This window comes from Hippocampus bargibanti, linkage group LG01, assembly GCF_051943395.1.
Source record: "Hippocampus bargibanti isolate YZ-2025 linkage group LG01, ASM5194339v1, whole genome shotgun sequence".
NCBI lineage: Eukaryota > Metazoa > Chordata > Actinopteri > Syngnathiformes > Syngnathidae > Hippocampus > Hippocampus bargibanti.
In genome coordinates this window covers 31,352,603-31,369,795 of record NC_142734.1, presented here as the reverse complement: position 1 = coordinate 31,369,795, position 17,193 = coordinate 31,352,603, and the positions used below count along the sequence as shown (strand labels likewise).

At 41.9% G+C, this 17,193-nt stretch overlaps 1 protein-coding gene across 2 annotated transcripts; it reads right to left on the bottom strand.

Annotated features, from left to right (window-relative positions):
* Nucleotides 1-1,210: 1,210 nt before the first annotated feature.
* On the bottom strand, nucleotides 1,211-6,458 carry tardbpa (TAR DNA binding protein a). Of its 2 annotated transcripts, none has more exons than XM_089010507.1 (6): nucleotides 6,303-6,458; nucleotides 5,733-6,033; nucleotides 4,857-5,020; nucleotides 3,301-3,441; nucleotides 2,950-3,120; nucleotides 1,211-2,863 (listed from the first exon to the last, which is right to left on the bottom strand). In XM_089010507.1, exons 2-6 carry the CDS (start codon nucleotides 5,971-5,973, stop codon nucleotides 2,381-2,383), a joined length of 1,200 nt encoding a protein of 399 aa, XP_088866633.1. In that variant the 5' UTR covers nucleotides 5,974-6,033; nucleotides 6,303-6,458; the 3' UTR covers nucleotides 1,211-2,380. The 2 variants fall into 2 exon arrangements, with proteins under 2 accessions (XP_088866633.1, XP_088866625.1); XM_089010499.1 differs by having other exon boundaries at nucleotides 2,950-3,130; nucleotides 3,302-3,441.
* Between the last annotated feature and the right edge of the window lie 10,735 nt (nucleotides 6,459-17,193).

Sequence of the window (17,193 nt, the reverse complement as noted above, 5' to 3'; positions counted from 1 at the left end):
CCAAAATCTCACAAGCACGAAGGTCAACGCAATCCACCAGTAACGTTTTTGGTTCGGCGAACATCGATACAATAGAAGTACCGGTACTCATTTAAAAGTGGTGTCGATGAGGTATCGATTCTCCACTAGGCGTCGCCCTATCCACCAGTTGTCACCCCCCCGCCCCCCCTTAGCTATCATTCATTTTTTGTCCATTTCTTTTAGGGGACGCCAACAATAAGACGTCAAAAGTACACGTCATTTTCCTTTACTGCAATAGTATTCATATGTTTAAACAACAATCAATGCACATTTCCACGGAGGGATGGGCTCCAGTTGAGATGGGAAAAATGATAAATCAATTATTGTTTCAAATGTTTTTTTTTTTGTTGTTTTGACTTCAAGACGGCGCCGCGAGAGTGGCTGCCTTTCCAGCAGCTCATGTATTTTGTTTTTCTACTTTCATTCCTTTCATCACTTTGCTGCTGTGAAATGTAAATTTCTCCACTGTGAGACTAATAAAGGCATATCCAATATCCAATAATCTCCTCGAAGGGAACATTGCCATGTTGGGACTTTAATTTCCGCAAAACAAACAATCAATGCATTTCAAAGGAAACTGAAATGGACGTCAACAAGAGTCAAGCATCAAGTGCAAAAAATGCTCAGTATAAAGACACTCGAGTCACTGGCATCAAAATAAAAAAATGACGCGTTGGGAACGGAAAAAATACAGCCTTGGAATATAGGCAGCTTAAAATGTAAGAATAAATGTGCTTTTCATCTCCAATGACAGACAACAGGTGAATAACTCCAAAAGCATTTATTTTGCCACAAGACGAGATGGTGTCCGTTGTCCATGTGATTCTTTTCACGCGCTCAGTCTGCACGTGCTAAATTGGGACTGTACAAAAAGAAAAACGGACAACTTACTGTTGCTCGAATTAATTGGGGACAGGTTTTGGAAGATGTCAGTGTGACGTGGGGCCAACTGAACATGGAAGGGTCCGAGGTTCCTCACGAGCGTAATGAAGATCCTTCTCTGGATTTTAAGGCATTCGTGTGGAAATTCCATTGTGGGTTCTTCCGCGGTCTTTTCAAGTCCCTCCCATGAATGACTCCTGGGTCCGATGTTCTGTGTCCGAGGGCCCCTATACATGTGAATTAAAAGTGTTGGCAATTCAATTAATGGACCGGGGTGGAAAGAAGTCACTGTGAAGAGTGCATCATACCTAGTCAAATTCTCCTTTTATTTCAGATTCAAATCACAAAACATATGGGGAGGGGGGGAGGGGAAACCCTCATTCAAAACTCAAACTTTCAATAGCATATCAAACATGTGTCACGTCGTCAGCACACTTTCAAACGCTCAAACAGCAGCAGCAGTCAAATTTCCACACACAGAGGTTGCCTAGGTAACACGGAAAAGAAAAGCACACAGGCAGACACACAATCCAGTTGGACATCCGGAGGAAAGCTTTAGAGGGGATACAAAGTCTTAGCACTGCGTTCTAAAACAGCAAATGATGTCCTTGTGATGACACACAACACTCGTACAAAGCCACAGTTTCCTCCAATTCTCGCAGGCAATTTGTCATTTGTCCCTTCCAAAAAAAAAAAAAAAAGAAAACCAAAAAGAAAAAAAATCTGAATCCAAGCAGTCTCTGCTCACTCGTGCGTTCGTTCACGTTGCACTCTTTCGTTCGCTCGCTCCACATCAATTTCCACTCATCGATCTCAGACAAGTAGTCCACGACAAAGGGAGAGGAATGAGAAGGTGACACCCACCGTGGAGCACAGTAAATGCAGAGTGAAGCTTGTGTGGTGTTGATGGCAAAGCGTTTACACGTGATACTGAGATCTGTAGAACATTGCCGCCAGTGAGGCGCTTCCTCCCGGGAGCGAGCGAAACAGTTGGTTAACTGCAGGAGAGATGTCGGCAAGGCGTTTCCATCAGATCAGGTCAGAAGGGGACGACAACAAATGCGGTTGGAAAAAAAGAAAAGAAATACAAAATGCACTGCATACACAAGACAAGGATATCGAGCCCACTTGAGAGCTTGGACTGGCGGTCTGGTGGTACTCGCGCACGCTTACAAACAACGTTGCATGCACGTCACTTTGTGAAAAGTCGCTAACTAAACGCACTCCTGACTAGTGTCACACATATTTTAACTGGTTAACAAAAAAGGCAGTTTTTTATTTTATTTTTCAGATTTTTTTAGAGTACTTACCAGACGAGCCTAGACCAGGGCGGGGTTTTTTTTTTTTACATTTCAGTAGAGTCTCCGAGGGCCACGCTAAACTGACAAAAACCTCCAAACTAAAGGCTTTTCTTGTTTTTGAGGGAGTGGGACCCGAGCCCCGGTCTAGGACCGCAACGCCACGGCCGCCTACGTATTTACATGCCCCAGTTGGAGGACTTTGTCTCCATGGAGGCGCCAAAGCCAGAACTGAAGCCGCTGCCCGAGGCCGAGTTAGTGCCGGCGGGCCAGCCCAGGCTGGCCGTGGACGGGCTGCTGTAACTGGTGCTGGTGGAGCCGTACGTCTGATCCCGAGTGGTGGCGGCCGTGCCCCCCGCCGCCGAGCTCATGCCCTGCTGGTTGGCCAGCATGCCCATCATGCCCCAGCTGCTCTGCAGCGCCGCCTGGGCGGCCGCCACCATTGCCGGATTGAGGCCCAGGGCGCTGAAGTTGACCCCGCCCTTCCCCCCGCCGCCCGCGCCCAGCCCGCCGCGATTAGCGCCATACTGACTGAAGCCGCCAGCCCCGAAGCGCCCGCGCTCCATCATTTGCCTACTATTGTTGTGTTTGGGCTCGGCGTTGGAGATGTGCACGCTGACGCCCTTGATGATCAGGTCCTCGCCGCACAGGGCCTGGGCCACCTGAGGGCACAAGACCAGCACGGGCGTCATGCACGGGGGTGGGCTCGGGGGTATCGCGCTCACTCCGGACGGGCGGCCGGCCATACCTGGTCATCGGCGAACGTGACAAAGGCGAACGCCCGGAAAGGCTTGGGGATGAAGACGTCTGTGACTTCTCCGTACTGCATGAAGTACTGCCGCAGCTCATCGGGGGTCATGTCCTCGGTGCAGCGGCCCACGAAGATTTTACGACTCCGCATGGGTTCGTCCGGGAACGCCTGGCCGGCCAGCACATGCGAAGGTAACAGTAAAAGTAAAGACCCGTCCGTCCATTCGCCCGAGAAAATGTAAACATGGCAAACCATTCATTGTGTGTCTATTCATCTGACATCCACAAATTAGTCGGAAACTCCACTTGATGGATGTTTTTTTTTTCGTTTTTGAAGTTTCAAAGATACCTTTGAATTTGGCAGCTTGCAGTCGCACCATCGTCCGTCTATCATGTGTCTCTGAGAAATCACTTTAACCTGGGTTTCATATTCAGTAAAACGCACAAAGCCAAATCCTTTGGAGTTGCCAGTGTTGGCATCCCTCTTGATCTGGAACAGAAAAAAAAAGATCATTGGTAACCAGAACTTTCCCGACAGCCAAAACGAAAGTACAAAAGTAAGGGAAATGTGTTTGGGTGTACATTCCTTTGTTATTTCAGAACTGTGGTCACGATTGTACGTTTACAAAAAAATGGAAGATTAATGAGATCTCAACCTAAGGACTTGTCGAGCACTGTCCTTTTGCCAGCGATGGTTGAAGTCGGTTGGCCAAAAAAACAAAACAAACAAAAAAAAAACAAGAGGAACATGGGACGCAACTAATAGATGGCTGCATTTATGGCAGTTAGGAAACAAAAAAATGGTGTCGGTTGTCCTGTAAAGGTCAAGACGTCATTTTTTTTTGTTTCCTGACATCAGAAAAACGTTTTATAGCATCTAAAATACCCAAAACATGCAGTATGATATTTTTATTCAAATGCAAAACATCATTAAAATTGACTTAAAGTGTCCAAAATCTGCAAAAAATTGAGCTGCGAATTGGGCATTTTCAGAAAGTCCCGACCCCAGTTCGTGACGTCACGCCAAGACGTCTTGCGTTGCAATGCAAACAATGGCTTCTGATTGGGAGAATATGCTTTCTTGTTACACATCCAGTTATGAATATGATTCAAATAGTTCTGAAGAGGAAAGCATACATGTTTGCAATCGATTAAAGAATTTATTCCGTGCAAATTTTGAGGCAACATTGGGGGGAAATATATATCACCCAAAAAGAGGCAGAAAATGGCGACCAAGCTCCGTGTGAGTTATTAATCAGACTTTTTCCACAGGCTGATAAATTCCTTACATGGAGCTTGGTCGCCCTCTTTTGGCTCTTTTTGGTGCAACATGACGTTTTCAGACCAAACAAGTACAGCAAAATATATTGCCGTGATGGAAGGACTGCTACAATGTGTCCTTTTTTCAGCCAGGGGCGTTCCTTCAGTGACGTCACGTACGGACTCGTCACCAATTTAACAACAAGACTTCCGGAATATTCAGCGCGAGTCTTAAAATGTAAAATATAGCTACATGCGGTGGAATCTTTGTAAAATATGCTCAGTAGAAGTCATTTGAAGCCATTTTACAACTTATGGACACAACTTGTCCGGAGATGTCGGTTGTCATTTAAGGTAAATAAAGTTAGTGTCATGAATTCAAAATTCAGAATAACTTTGCCCTCTAATATATATGAAGTAACATTTGGTAAATCTATTGATGGCCTGAAGCTGACCTGCAGAAAATAAATACATCGCATTTGTGTCTGACCCCTTTGACAAAATTTAATGTTTCGTCATATATGTGGTTGTAACGCAATTTAGCTTCAAGAAAATGCGGTTAAAACGGCCACAAACACCACTTTGTGGCTTGAAACTTCAGCACAGTATTGGGTACATTACATTGAGTTGGATGGGCTGCAGTACCTGTACCATGATGACCTCTCCAAATGTGGTGAAATATTCCTTAAGGTCTTGTTCTGTGGTTTTCCAAGGCAGGCCGAGAACAATAAGGTCCGAAGTCTTCTGATAACCTCTTTTGACTTTGACGGCTGAGGCGGCATCTATTTCATCCATCTTTCTTTTGTTATCTGCAGAACAAGATTTGTTGCTGTAAGGATGACCAAATATGGCCGACCAAATAATACAAATGACAAACGTACATACATGCAGTACATATAATGTGCATCAGTAAATTTGCCTTGGCGCAAGCAATACTTCTCAGTCAGCGAATGGAATTTTGAACATGTATTTGTAAGTGTACTTACTAAATGTATCATATAAATGTATTAAATGAAAAAAAAATAGTGGGTCTTAGCTTTTATGAAAACAGGCTGTGATTTAGTGAGAAAAGAAAAATGGCAGCTTCAAGATGACAGTAGTTGTTAAGTATGTTACTATGCAAGAAATTTTATTAGCAATTGTACTTAATATTAGGACTTTATTTGGGAATACCAACCAAAAACATTTCCATTACCGGCAATTACTGTACAATGACGGGGAAGCTACTTTTCCATTTGTCAAAGCTATTCCTGACTAAATAAAGTGCTTCCCCCTCAGTCCGACATAGTTGCTTGATCACAAAGAAACATCTTTGTATCCATTATTGCTTTAGTTCAGTTTAGTTTTAGACATCAAAAAATAGACTATGTAAATAAAGGTAATACATCTTACCACTTTGACAAGTTCGTTCGAGGCAAATGTTGATTGACAAATTGAGGCCTTTTTTGAAATTAACGTCATGATATACATAAACAAAGACACATTGGGCAAATCCAGCACTGTTAAAGTACGCGGCCTTACCTTTGGGATAGTTGACAACGTAGACCAGGTTTCCCCAATCACTCTCGGGAGCATGCAGGACGCCCTCCACAAGCCGAACTCCGCGCATGCATTGAGATTCGGGGTTTCTGTAGCGGAGCCCGCACGCCCCTGGAAACTGGGCCGCAACCGAGGACAGTAGAACCGTGCCGTCGTCTTCCGACGGGATCTCCATCGGCTCCTCGTTCTCATCCTCGGCCACCCGAATGTACAACTCGGACATGTTCTCTGAAAGGCCGGTAGCCAGCTTGAAGCCTCTTGATGCTACCTCACTACGAGGAAGCTACACACGCAAAAGAATGCGCTTTAGATCACTGTTCGAATTTGTTCCCCTCTGCAGCAAATTAAAACGCAAAATCGACCGAACGACGACACCCGTACAACTGCGAATAATCGAGCGTTTGATTTTCTCAGCTGCGAGGGCCCCGTAAGGCGTCACTTAACTACCTTGTAGCTACCGAAGCTAGCAAATTCGACAGGGCTTGAAAAATGAATGAGCGCCTACTCTTGCTGTGGAATCGCAGTCAACAAATATAAACGCAGTCTTCTTACCTACGGCCTTGTGGTCGAATCACTGTGATTGGGGTATAAATAAAATTTATAAAAACGACGATGGAACTGAAGTTCAAGCTTTGCTACGACGCACAATGCACGCAATTAGCAACCACACGCGCCACCGGCTACCTACGGAGTTAGCTAACAAAATGGCTGCTGGGACTGACGTCACCCTAAAGAGTTTGGAGGAATTTTACAAAGATGTAGTTAATATTGATGCCGGGTTAGTTCGGATTTGTGCGGCGTCATCGTTACCATGTTGGATGTGGCTAAGTCGAGCCACAGAGAAGATTCCTCGTAAAGTTTAAAAACCGTTTTGGCCACTTGCAAAAGGGATCGAAAAAACGAATTAGGCGCTGTGCGCTTGTCAGAATCAGAATAATTTTCCGGGGTACTCAAGTACAGTATTGCAATAAAAAAGCAACGACGATAAACACGAATATGGTATATATATAAGTATCAAAAGACCCCAAATGGGTACTGTGCAGTTTTATCACCAAAATGACAGATGTGCGGAGTATAGAGCAGAAATAGACATGTGCAATGCAATACTTATGCAGTTGGTACAAATAAACGTCGCACCATTTTTAAGTGACTAGTTGCAAAAATTGTAATACAACTGTGAAATATTGATAAATGATAATTGTGCAAGCATATACACAACAACAATAATACATTTTATTTATAAGCGCCTTTCGAAAGTCTCAAGGACACTTTACAGTCACTGGATTTTTTTTTCTACGGATGAGCAGCGGCAGTGGAGCTACAGTGACCCTTGGGATAATGAAAGGAGCAGGAGCATGCAAAAAAATAGCAGGGACAGTGTAGATTTGAATTACTGTTTTGGGAGTTAAATGTATCTGCCTAGACACTAAGGATGGTGATTTCTCACAAAAATGAATAATTATCAACAAATATTTTATAAGGTCATGACCTGATGAACTGCTGGTAAACGAGCTTCAACTGCTGTTTGAGTGGAAGCACTTGTAGTTAAAGCCAAACTGGCAGGAATTTTACTTTCTGGTCGTGGATATCACACTGGTCCTCTGTTGTACAACAAATAAGGCTGTTATTCCATGGTTTGTCCCATGAGTAACTGTCTGTGTTTTGTGTTGTGTAATATTTATTTTGTATTAAAGATGGCGCCGCAAAAATGGCTGCCTTTCCAGCAGGTCTTATATTTTGTTTTCCTACTTTGTTTTTCACTTTCCTCTTCCTTTCATAACATTGCTGCTGGAAGTTGTGAATTTCTCCATTGTGCGACGTGATCTAATCTAATTTAAATTAGAACACATGCTCCCTGAACCGTGGCCATGTTGCAATACACTAAACCAACAAAAGAGAGCACTGTTGTATTTGTTTTGTAAAACCCGAAATCGTCCAAAGCCAGAGCTTCCTTTTTTCAGACCCACGAAGTTTACCGCGTTTTTGACCTAAATTCGAATCTGGCTCAATTTTACCGAACTCAAATTTTCACGATAAGATCACCCACGTACTGTCAAAATCACAAATCCGGTTAGCAGGAATATTTTCTTTTTTTCAAGTTTTATATCTCAATACGTTGGTTTGCATTATCTTCTACAGTGTACATGTACTTATAAAGGTATCAGCCCTAAAATGTCCCCAATTAATCCCCCAACTGTGTAAATTCTGCCCTTGTGAGGACCACTTTTATCCCCCATTGTTGTTTTGACCTCCTGGTGTTCACTCAAGCATCTGTAAATGATAACACTGCAGTGTTACGCACTTACATGCATCATATAAAATCGGCCGCCGGGCAGAAAATCTAAACTTCCTTGTGTATTTGCTCGCCATCTGCTCGATGAACTTATGAACAGGAAATTGGAATAAGAGGTTCTAAAAGCGCAGCACCAACTACGCCTCTTTCATGTGGCGTCTTTTCGGCCATCACCCTATCTGTAGAGACTCTTAACTTTCTTTACAAAGTTAAAAATCCCTTTCATGTTCCAGTGTTCCTATTTTGTTTTAATTTCAGTCACAACATATGGTTTGCACATCTGGGAGATGCAAAGAATGATGCCCCACAACCCCCTCACCCCCCACACACACGCGTGTGTGAGTACACACACACACACACACACACACACACACACACACACACACACACACACACACACACACACACACACACACACACACAGCTTCTGTGAAGTGATCCATATATGGTCTTCATTGTCAAGGCCAAATATTACTCATCAATCATTATGAACAATTCTTTTTTTTGATTTGATCTCTTTTATTTCTCTTTTTTGTGCGCACACAGGTCCTCTGTGTTAATTTGGTCAATTTCATCATTGTGCTAGTGTTATTCATGAGAAAAATTTTTCATTAAAAATACTCTCTCTGTTCCTCTCTCTCTCTCTCTCTCTCTCTCTCTCTCTCTCTCTCTCTCTCTCTCTCTCTCTCTCTCTCTCTCTCTCTCTCTCTCTCTCTCTCTCTCTCTCTCTCTCTCTCTCTCTTAATAATGGCAAATTAATGAAAAACTGAAACCCATTTATTCTCATGTGACATTGTATAACTTGGCAGCCCCCCCATACCGGTTGGTGGAAACTTTTTTCCTGTATAATAATAAGAAAGCAAAAGTGTGTCAACTTGCTAAAATGTGTCTTGGAATGTTTTACCTCTTTTTTGTATTTATAATTTGTTTTCTGTGGTTTTATTTATGTGCTTGTTTTTTTGATTGTATCGTGTCATTGAGAGCCTTGAAATGCGCTTGTAAATAAAACATACAGTAAAGTCTCGTTATATCGATATTCAAGGGAGTCCGAAAAAATATCGATATAACCGGGACTATCGATATATCCGACTCTGTTTGCATGTAATTTTCTCCGTGCGTGCATAGCAATAGTATCGATATAACCGGGACTATCGATATATCCGATATCGATATAATGAGATTTTACTGTATTTTTATTATCATGCTTATGCTTATGCTTATGCTTATGCTTATGCTTATGCTTATGCTGATGATGATGATGATGATGATGATGATGTTGATTATTATTATTATTATTATTATTATTATTATTATTATTATTATTATTATTATTATTATTATTATTATTATTATTATAAATAATGTTATAATGAACTTGACTAATTTCAAAATCTGTCAATTTGTTGTGTACAAGTAATAATTTTTCTGTCATACAGGCCCTCTGGAGGAAGATATAACTCCAAATTGGCCGTGACTAAAACAGGTTCAACACCCCCTGCTTGTAGCGTCTAATTTGAACATCCTTGCAAACCCGAAACTACTAAACACCCAACAAAATGGGACATGTTCTTATCTGGGCTCATTGCAAATCAAAGGCAATTGATTGCATGTGCAATTAAGCAACTATTGACTAATGATGACAACAAAATCCTGCGAATTGCTGCTGAGGAAAAATGGGGAAGCCCTCTGTAGACTTCCCAGCTCTCTCGCACACTCGCGTTTATCTTTCTCCATGTCAGACTTTTGGCTTTTGGCACAGCAGACAGCGCTTCACGCCACTGGAGGGCCACAGCGAGGAAGAAGGGGGGAGGTAGGCTACGTATGTGTGGCTTTGAGTGGTTGCTTGGGCCTCTTCATCTCGCTTGGTGGGTAATTACAGAATTATGGGTCAACCACGCATGTAACCGCAGTTACGTTGCACAGTAGCAGATGTGCTCGTGACATTATCCAGCAGCGGAGCAAAAGGTAAATAAAAACATCTGCAGCTGTTGCTACGGACCTTTGCCAAACTTGCCTACAAGCCTAATTGTTCCCACATGGGTCTGCTCAGCCGGAGTAGTAAGGGGTGGGTGTGGGTGTGGGTGGGGGAGTAGGCCCTCCGTTTCTTGTTGAAATTTATGAATGGGACAGCAAGCGCCAGACGGTGGTTGTGGTGGTGCGTCTTTCTATACCCGAAGACTATCATTGAAAAAAGATAACATTGTCAAAAACATTTTTTTTCTTTCTACCCCTGCTGTGTGTTTCTCCAAAGCCTCAAACCCCCTTCTAGTCTTCTTCTAAACCTTTAGTGTAAGTACGCATGACAATGACAGGGAGGTCTTTGTTGGCATCTGAGCCAGGCCTGCTGCAGCCCACATGAAAAAAAATACGGAAGAGGCCCAATTTTAGAGATATCCTGTCTTTGCTTGACTTTGGACGACTGTACGTGGCCTGTCATTGTGTGCTTCCATGTGAAACCACACTCACATGTGGGGGCACAAGGGGCAATTCCCAACACAAGTCCTACTCCCCGGTTACTGCTACTGTGAAACGTTTAAAGCAGATCTCCAATTTTTTGACAATTAACGGTCAGAATCATCTTCAACTTTGTTAAAGTCGGATAAAAGGCACAGAATAACTTTGTGGCAGTCGCATATATTATAGAGTATAGCGTACAATAAAAACCACAATGTAACGGGTGCTATTTTTGACACTGTGAGAGGTAGAGAAGCAATGGGAATCAAAACATTGACAAACAGCCAAAAACATTCAAAAGTAAAAGCAAAAACAATTAAAACATGCTTCCTAATAATTATGAAAAGAACACATGTTGCCAATAATAAAACACATTCATCAACAAAAAATTGGAAGGGAATTAAAAGTAAAGTAAAGACATCAAAAGTAATTTTTTGAAATGACTGAGAGTGAAATTGATTTTCATTCATTCACTGCCATTCTCAAATTTATTCAGGAATTGAAAAGCATGATGTGGAGCGTCAGCTGCTGACAGTATTTGCGGGATCTGTTGCGGCTCGATATTGCACGAGCGTACTGTATAAGGTGAAGGGTCATTATTATTATTATGAAGCCGGTTGTCGTGTGTACAACTGAATTGCAACGCAAGAGTCAGCAGATCTCAAGACAGTACGCCGCAAGCCCGGGTGAGTGAACTTAACATTTGTCAGTCACAGGTCATCCACATGTTGTTGTATGCTTTGGCAGCCATCTTCACAGCCCAAGACAAAAGTGAGGATGTATGTGTGGTTGTAGGTATATGCGTGGTGGCAAATCGTGCACTCCACAGTGTTCCAAAGTCAGGGAAAGACAGGATGTTTCCAAAACGGAGAAACTTCCTTTACCTTTGACGGGGTCCGTGTTGATAAGTGGTACAGAAAATAAATTGAAGGTTGGATTCATTCCTATCAGTGATGCACCAAGATCATGTCATCAATATTTTTATATGTAATTATCCCTCACGAATAAAAACCTGTATTTATTTATTTATGTGTGTTTGCCTCTTTATTTACTTCTTTTTATTTTTATTTATCTACCCATTCGTTATCTATATTTATTTATTGTATTTATTATTTTAATTATTATTTAATTCATTATTGTATTCATTATTTTTTGTATTTTCCATTCCATTTTCCATCCATCCATTTCATCCATCCATTCCATCATATCCATCATCCATCCGTTATCCATCCATCCATCCATAGATCCTCCCGCCCGCCCGCCCGCCCGTCCGGGCGTCCGGGCGTCCGTCTGTCCTGTCTGTCTGTCTGTCTGTCTGTCTGTCTGTCTGTCTGTCTGTCTGTCTGTCTGTCTGTCTGTCTGTCTGTCTCTCTCTCTATCGATTTATTTTTGTATTTATTTATGTATTTGTGAGGAATGTTTGGTTGAACTTCAGTTTGTCAAGTTTGCATGTTCTTCCCATGCCTGTGTGGGTTTTCTCCGAGTATTCCAGTTTCCTTCCACATTCCCAAAACATGCACAGGAGGCTGATTGAACACTCAAAATTGTCCATAGGTGTGAGTGAGTGAGTGCGCGAAAAGTTGTTCTTCCCTGTGTTTGGCTTGCAACCGGTTCCGGGTGTCCCCGGCCTACTGTCCAAAGACAACTGGGTGAGGATTATTGGATCTCAAACTGCATGTATGTTTTCATCTATTAGTATAGTTCCAGGAAAGAATCACCCTCAAAAATGATTATCATAGAAAGGAAGGCATGGAGAGGGATGATGTGGTATGCTTTGGATCAAATTTGTCGATTCTATCTATCAGCACGTTCAAACGGACCAAATGAATACTGCTCAACACAAGGCATAAACATTACTAAACGAACACACACACGCACACACACATTCTTTGTTGTACCATGAAACAGGCTGCCAAAAGCATGTGCCTCCTTTCCCTTGCTCATTAACCACAACTGTCAAATACTCTCGATGAGGAGCAATTAAACTCCATAATAAACCCTCGCCATCAATTCCTGCTTGTTATTGTTATAGTTGTCGTTGTTGTTGTTGATGACGATGATGTCGACGAGCTCTGTGCTAACTAGTAGTTCAGTGGTCATACCCTGGAGGCGAAGAACCTCCTCAGGACTCCTTGCATGAAGCATAGAGGGATGAAAAGATGTCTAAGCTAAAACCAGTTGATTGTTAACACCAGGATAGTAATCCCACCCGGTTCTTGGTTTTGAGTTCCATCGACCGTCTTCACGGCAAAAGCAAATAAAGTGGAGCCAGCTGTCAGGATGAAGCGCTACTTGGGATCGGCGGTGTGGTCTTTGGGTTTCTTAAAGGCCGGTAATCTGGGTGTCTGAATATGAGGAGCTGTAATGATTCCCGTGTTTGCTCTTGTACGGCGACGATAGTGCCGTTGCTCTTCCCCGCCGCTGATGAGACCTCGCCTCCCCCTGATGAGAAGAACTCGCAGGAGCATCGTCAGAGGTTTCTCACACTGATGAAAACCTCAAGCTTTTTTTTTTTTAATTCATCACGGCTTCCATTTTCTTATGTTAATGTACACTTGTATGATATTAAACCTTAATGACATTTTGAACCCGGAGTTGTCGTAATGAGCTGAACTTTTAGTGACCTCATGAATAAGGCAAAGGTACATGCTCGCTTCAATTGTGCAGGCTGAGGGAAAGAAAAAAAACGACAAGGATGGATTTTCACTTAAATTTCAAGACCGGACAAAGCGTTCTTTGGACTTTAAAGACAATAGCCTTTCTTTGGGAGTCTGTGAAAACACCAAAACAGCTGTACGGGGAGTTTCCTGACCCAAAGTCGAAAATATGTTGTCACTTATTCCTATTATCACACGAGGGGCGCTGGAAAATAACAAGTATCGTGTCCTGTTCAGAAAGACAAAAAAGCTCCCATTTCACATTGTCATTGGCGGGTGTGGGGGGGGGGGGGGGGGGTAGGAAAATGGGCTCATGTTTTGCATGCCGATTTGCCTAAAAATACAAATGCGAAAACCAAACAAAGGTGACAGTGTTGGATTTATTGTCTTTAGTTCTTTTGTTTTAAGTGGCCAATGTTTGTGTCTTTGCCATGGAAACAAGGACCTTATTTATCTTCACGGGCCTTTTTTACAATAACGCCCTGTTTTCCTGAACAAACAACAGAGGAAATATCGGGTCAAGCCTCCTTCCCCTTGTTAATGATCGGGTCAAATCAGCCTTCTTCTTTCCATACACACTTGTTGTACTATTCAGAAATGATGATTTATGTCTTTACCCTGTGTATGTTTTTTTAAATAACTTTTAAGTGGCCTTTATGTTAAAGGAAAAGGAAGTTATGTTTTGGTGTTTTAATCTTCGCGTGAAATTGTACTAAGAGGACCCCCCCCTTTGTCCCCCCCGACGTCGCTGTATTTTGCGCAAAGGCCCCTCTTTCGACATTTGATTTGCCGAAAAGATATGTGAGTCGCTTCCACACAGGATTAATCTGTTAAATCCGTATATACTCAGTGTTATCATTTGCTAACATCTTTGTGTCTCTGCTGTAGGAGAACTACACCCTCTGATCCCCCACCCCCAACCTCTTCGAGCAATCATTATTCCTTTTTCGGAGCTCCTTTTCTCCACCGTCCTTGGTGCTCATAGTGCAATTCAGTTCCTTCCCGGAGAAGAAAGTGACACGTTAGAAGACAAGGAATCTGCATAAAAGCACAAGGTGTGTGGTAAGTGCATGTCACAATTAAATGACTTAATGGCTGACAGTCCCACGATATATCACATGTAATTTACATCAAGCATCGGGGTAATAAAGACTTTGTAAAACTTACACTGAAATTCAATTAGAGTGTTGAATGCATAACCAAAGCCGTGAAAAATGAACTCATTGGGGGGTCCCTTTTCATTACTGCCCCCAGGCAAAAGAGACCATTAATTTAATACATTCCGTGTTTTTTCACATGTGCATTTTTAACTTGCTGAACATTTCCGCACTAATGTTTCTAATAAAAAGAGAGGGCCCGCCAAAGACACACACACACACACACACACACACACACACACACACACACACACACACACACACACACACACACACACACACACACACACACACACGCACGCACGCACGCACACACACACACACACACACACACACACACACACACACACACACACACACACACACACACACACACACACACACACACACACACACACACACACACACACACGTATCGATCTATGCTAGCACCGTTCCTGCCACTGGGTGGGTCAGGTGTCTCCAAAGAAGAGCGCAACAACTTGTCTTAATTAAGATATTTCAGTTTTACCACACGACACTGGATGTGCACCCTTCAGTCAACCACAAAGCCAAAACATAACCGGGACCCCTTCAGCTTCAAACGTCACCCCCGAAGACGTGAGCTAATTAAAATACTGTTTCATAAACCGTTCCAGTTTGGTAAATGTAGGTTTACCACGGTTCAATATACTTTACGACACCTAATGATTAGGAACACAATTCTGGTTTAAAAGGAGCCATAAATGATGGGGCAGAAAGGAAGAAGACATGTTTGTTGGTGATGGTGATGACCCGGCGTGTCAGTCTTAGTTAGTAGAGTGAAGAAGGGCGGGTCATGTTGTGGCTGTCAACTTTATGCTACCAACCGTTTATCAATTTGCATGTGATGCAGGAGGATTCTTTTATTTTCTGGTGATATATATGTAAAGCGATGTAAAAATGTAAAAATATAAATAAATGGTTGTGTAAAATAAAAGCAATGGATCTACAAAAAATGGTATGAACACTATACTGTATAAGGGCAGCAAACTCAATTCACTTTACAAGAAAAGCTTCCCCAGCGTGAAGCAGAAGAATTCAACCATTTTGATCCATCTCGGTGGTCAGCCATTTTGTCGTCTGCCGCCACCTGCTATTGACTAATGTTGCTATCACAATGCCCCAAAGGCTCAGTTTCATGTGACAAAATCCAGAACATGTGACAGATTAAAAAAAAAAGTTAGGAGGAGAAAAAGATTGAAAATATAATACTGCAATTGTGAATAAATAAATCATAGTTCCACAAACACAATATTAACTCATTCATTGCCATTCTCGAATGCATTCAGCAAATGAAAAGTGTGACATTGAGTGCCCTTCCTGTTAATGTGCCAATAAAGTGCTGATCAGACCTCTGGTAATGTTTTTCCCTTCCACGAGGGGGCAGCATTTGCCTTTTTCCATGATAGCGCCTTGTTATAGCTTCAGCTGTTGTTAAAGAGCTTTATTAATCAATATGTATGTATTGCATTGTATTTTGTAGATTTCAAGCTGAGATACCTCCAGACCCATATAACTTAGAAATTAACTCTTTCTCTGATAAAAGAAGAGAGTCTCAGGTTTCTTACGCCACATTGAATATTCTGTGGGTACTGTAATTTGAGTGAAAATGACAAAAACCCTGACACTGGCGTGAATACATTTTTGCTCATCTTCTGGGTAGTGAATGAGTTAACTGTGATACTATGTTTAAACAAGAGTAGGGGAGCATATGAATGCAATCCCCTCCCTCCAAACTTACACTTAGTGTCCTAGCTTAATGTTAATGCTTAATGAAAAATGCCATAGGCGGGCTAACAAATCATTTCTACATGAGGTCTTATAGTATAATGTTTTTATCAATAGATTTGACCACAATAAGTGTTTACCCAAATTTAGACCAACAATATTCCAATAGTCATACGCATATATATTTTTTGTCCTTCATCCAAAAAAACAAAACAAAAAACAAATATTACTGCAGCCGACTGAGTCACTTGCAGTACTTGTGAAACGCTCATTTGTTTCTGCATAAACTGCCCACTGGTGGCAAGTTGCACACACTAAAGAGAACCGCGATGAATTAATCATGAAGTGATGGGAGTTTTTTTCAAAGGGGAAATATGTTTTGAGATATGAGTGTGATAGTGGCACAAATTAATCTTGTGGGACCAAGTGGAAGTAAAATAAAATAAAATAAGTACAAAAAAATATATAGTTCTACATTATGTTTACTTTTCCTGGATCTTGTGCCTCTTGGGAGCAGCAATATTCTCGTTCCTGGCTCAATTTGACCAAGGGCATGTATAATAATGCTAATAAGCCTTGTTTGTATATTCGTATTAACCCAACTTCAAAAGATTTGACATAAATTGTTTATTAGGGATTAAACAGTAAATGCTAGGCCAGTCAGACGTTTAATGCGTATTTTAAAACTTTAAAATGGGTCAATTTGTCCCACGGTGTAGTATGAGTTTAATTATTGTACGATGGAGAGGAAAGAGATGGAAAAAATCTAATTTGTAATCTTACAAAATATGCGCTTGCTCAATGATGACATTTTGTGCACTTGTTTTCGCAGCACTCGACACGCTAATGAAATCCGCTCATTGAACAATGCCCTTTGCAGTCAACAGTTCCTTTAATGAGTGGATGCGCGCAGCAGTGTTGCATGTTAAAAGTCATAAACACATATTTGGGATAAAAACACGAGTGACATTGGCGCCTGTCTGAAAGCGTCCTGGCAAAGGAGGGAAATTCATGCCTTATTTATGGAAAAGCTGCGAATGTTAGTACTTCTTTTCCTTGTTTCGGCACGCATTTCTTCCATTTGTCTTGCAATGCTGAATTTTTAACGTCCCCTGCCCCCACTCTACATCGCA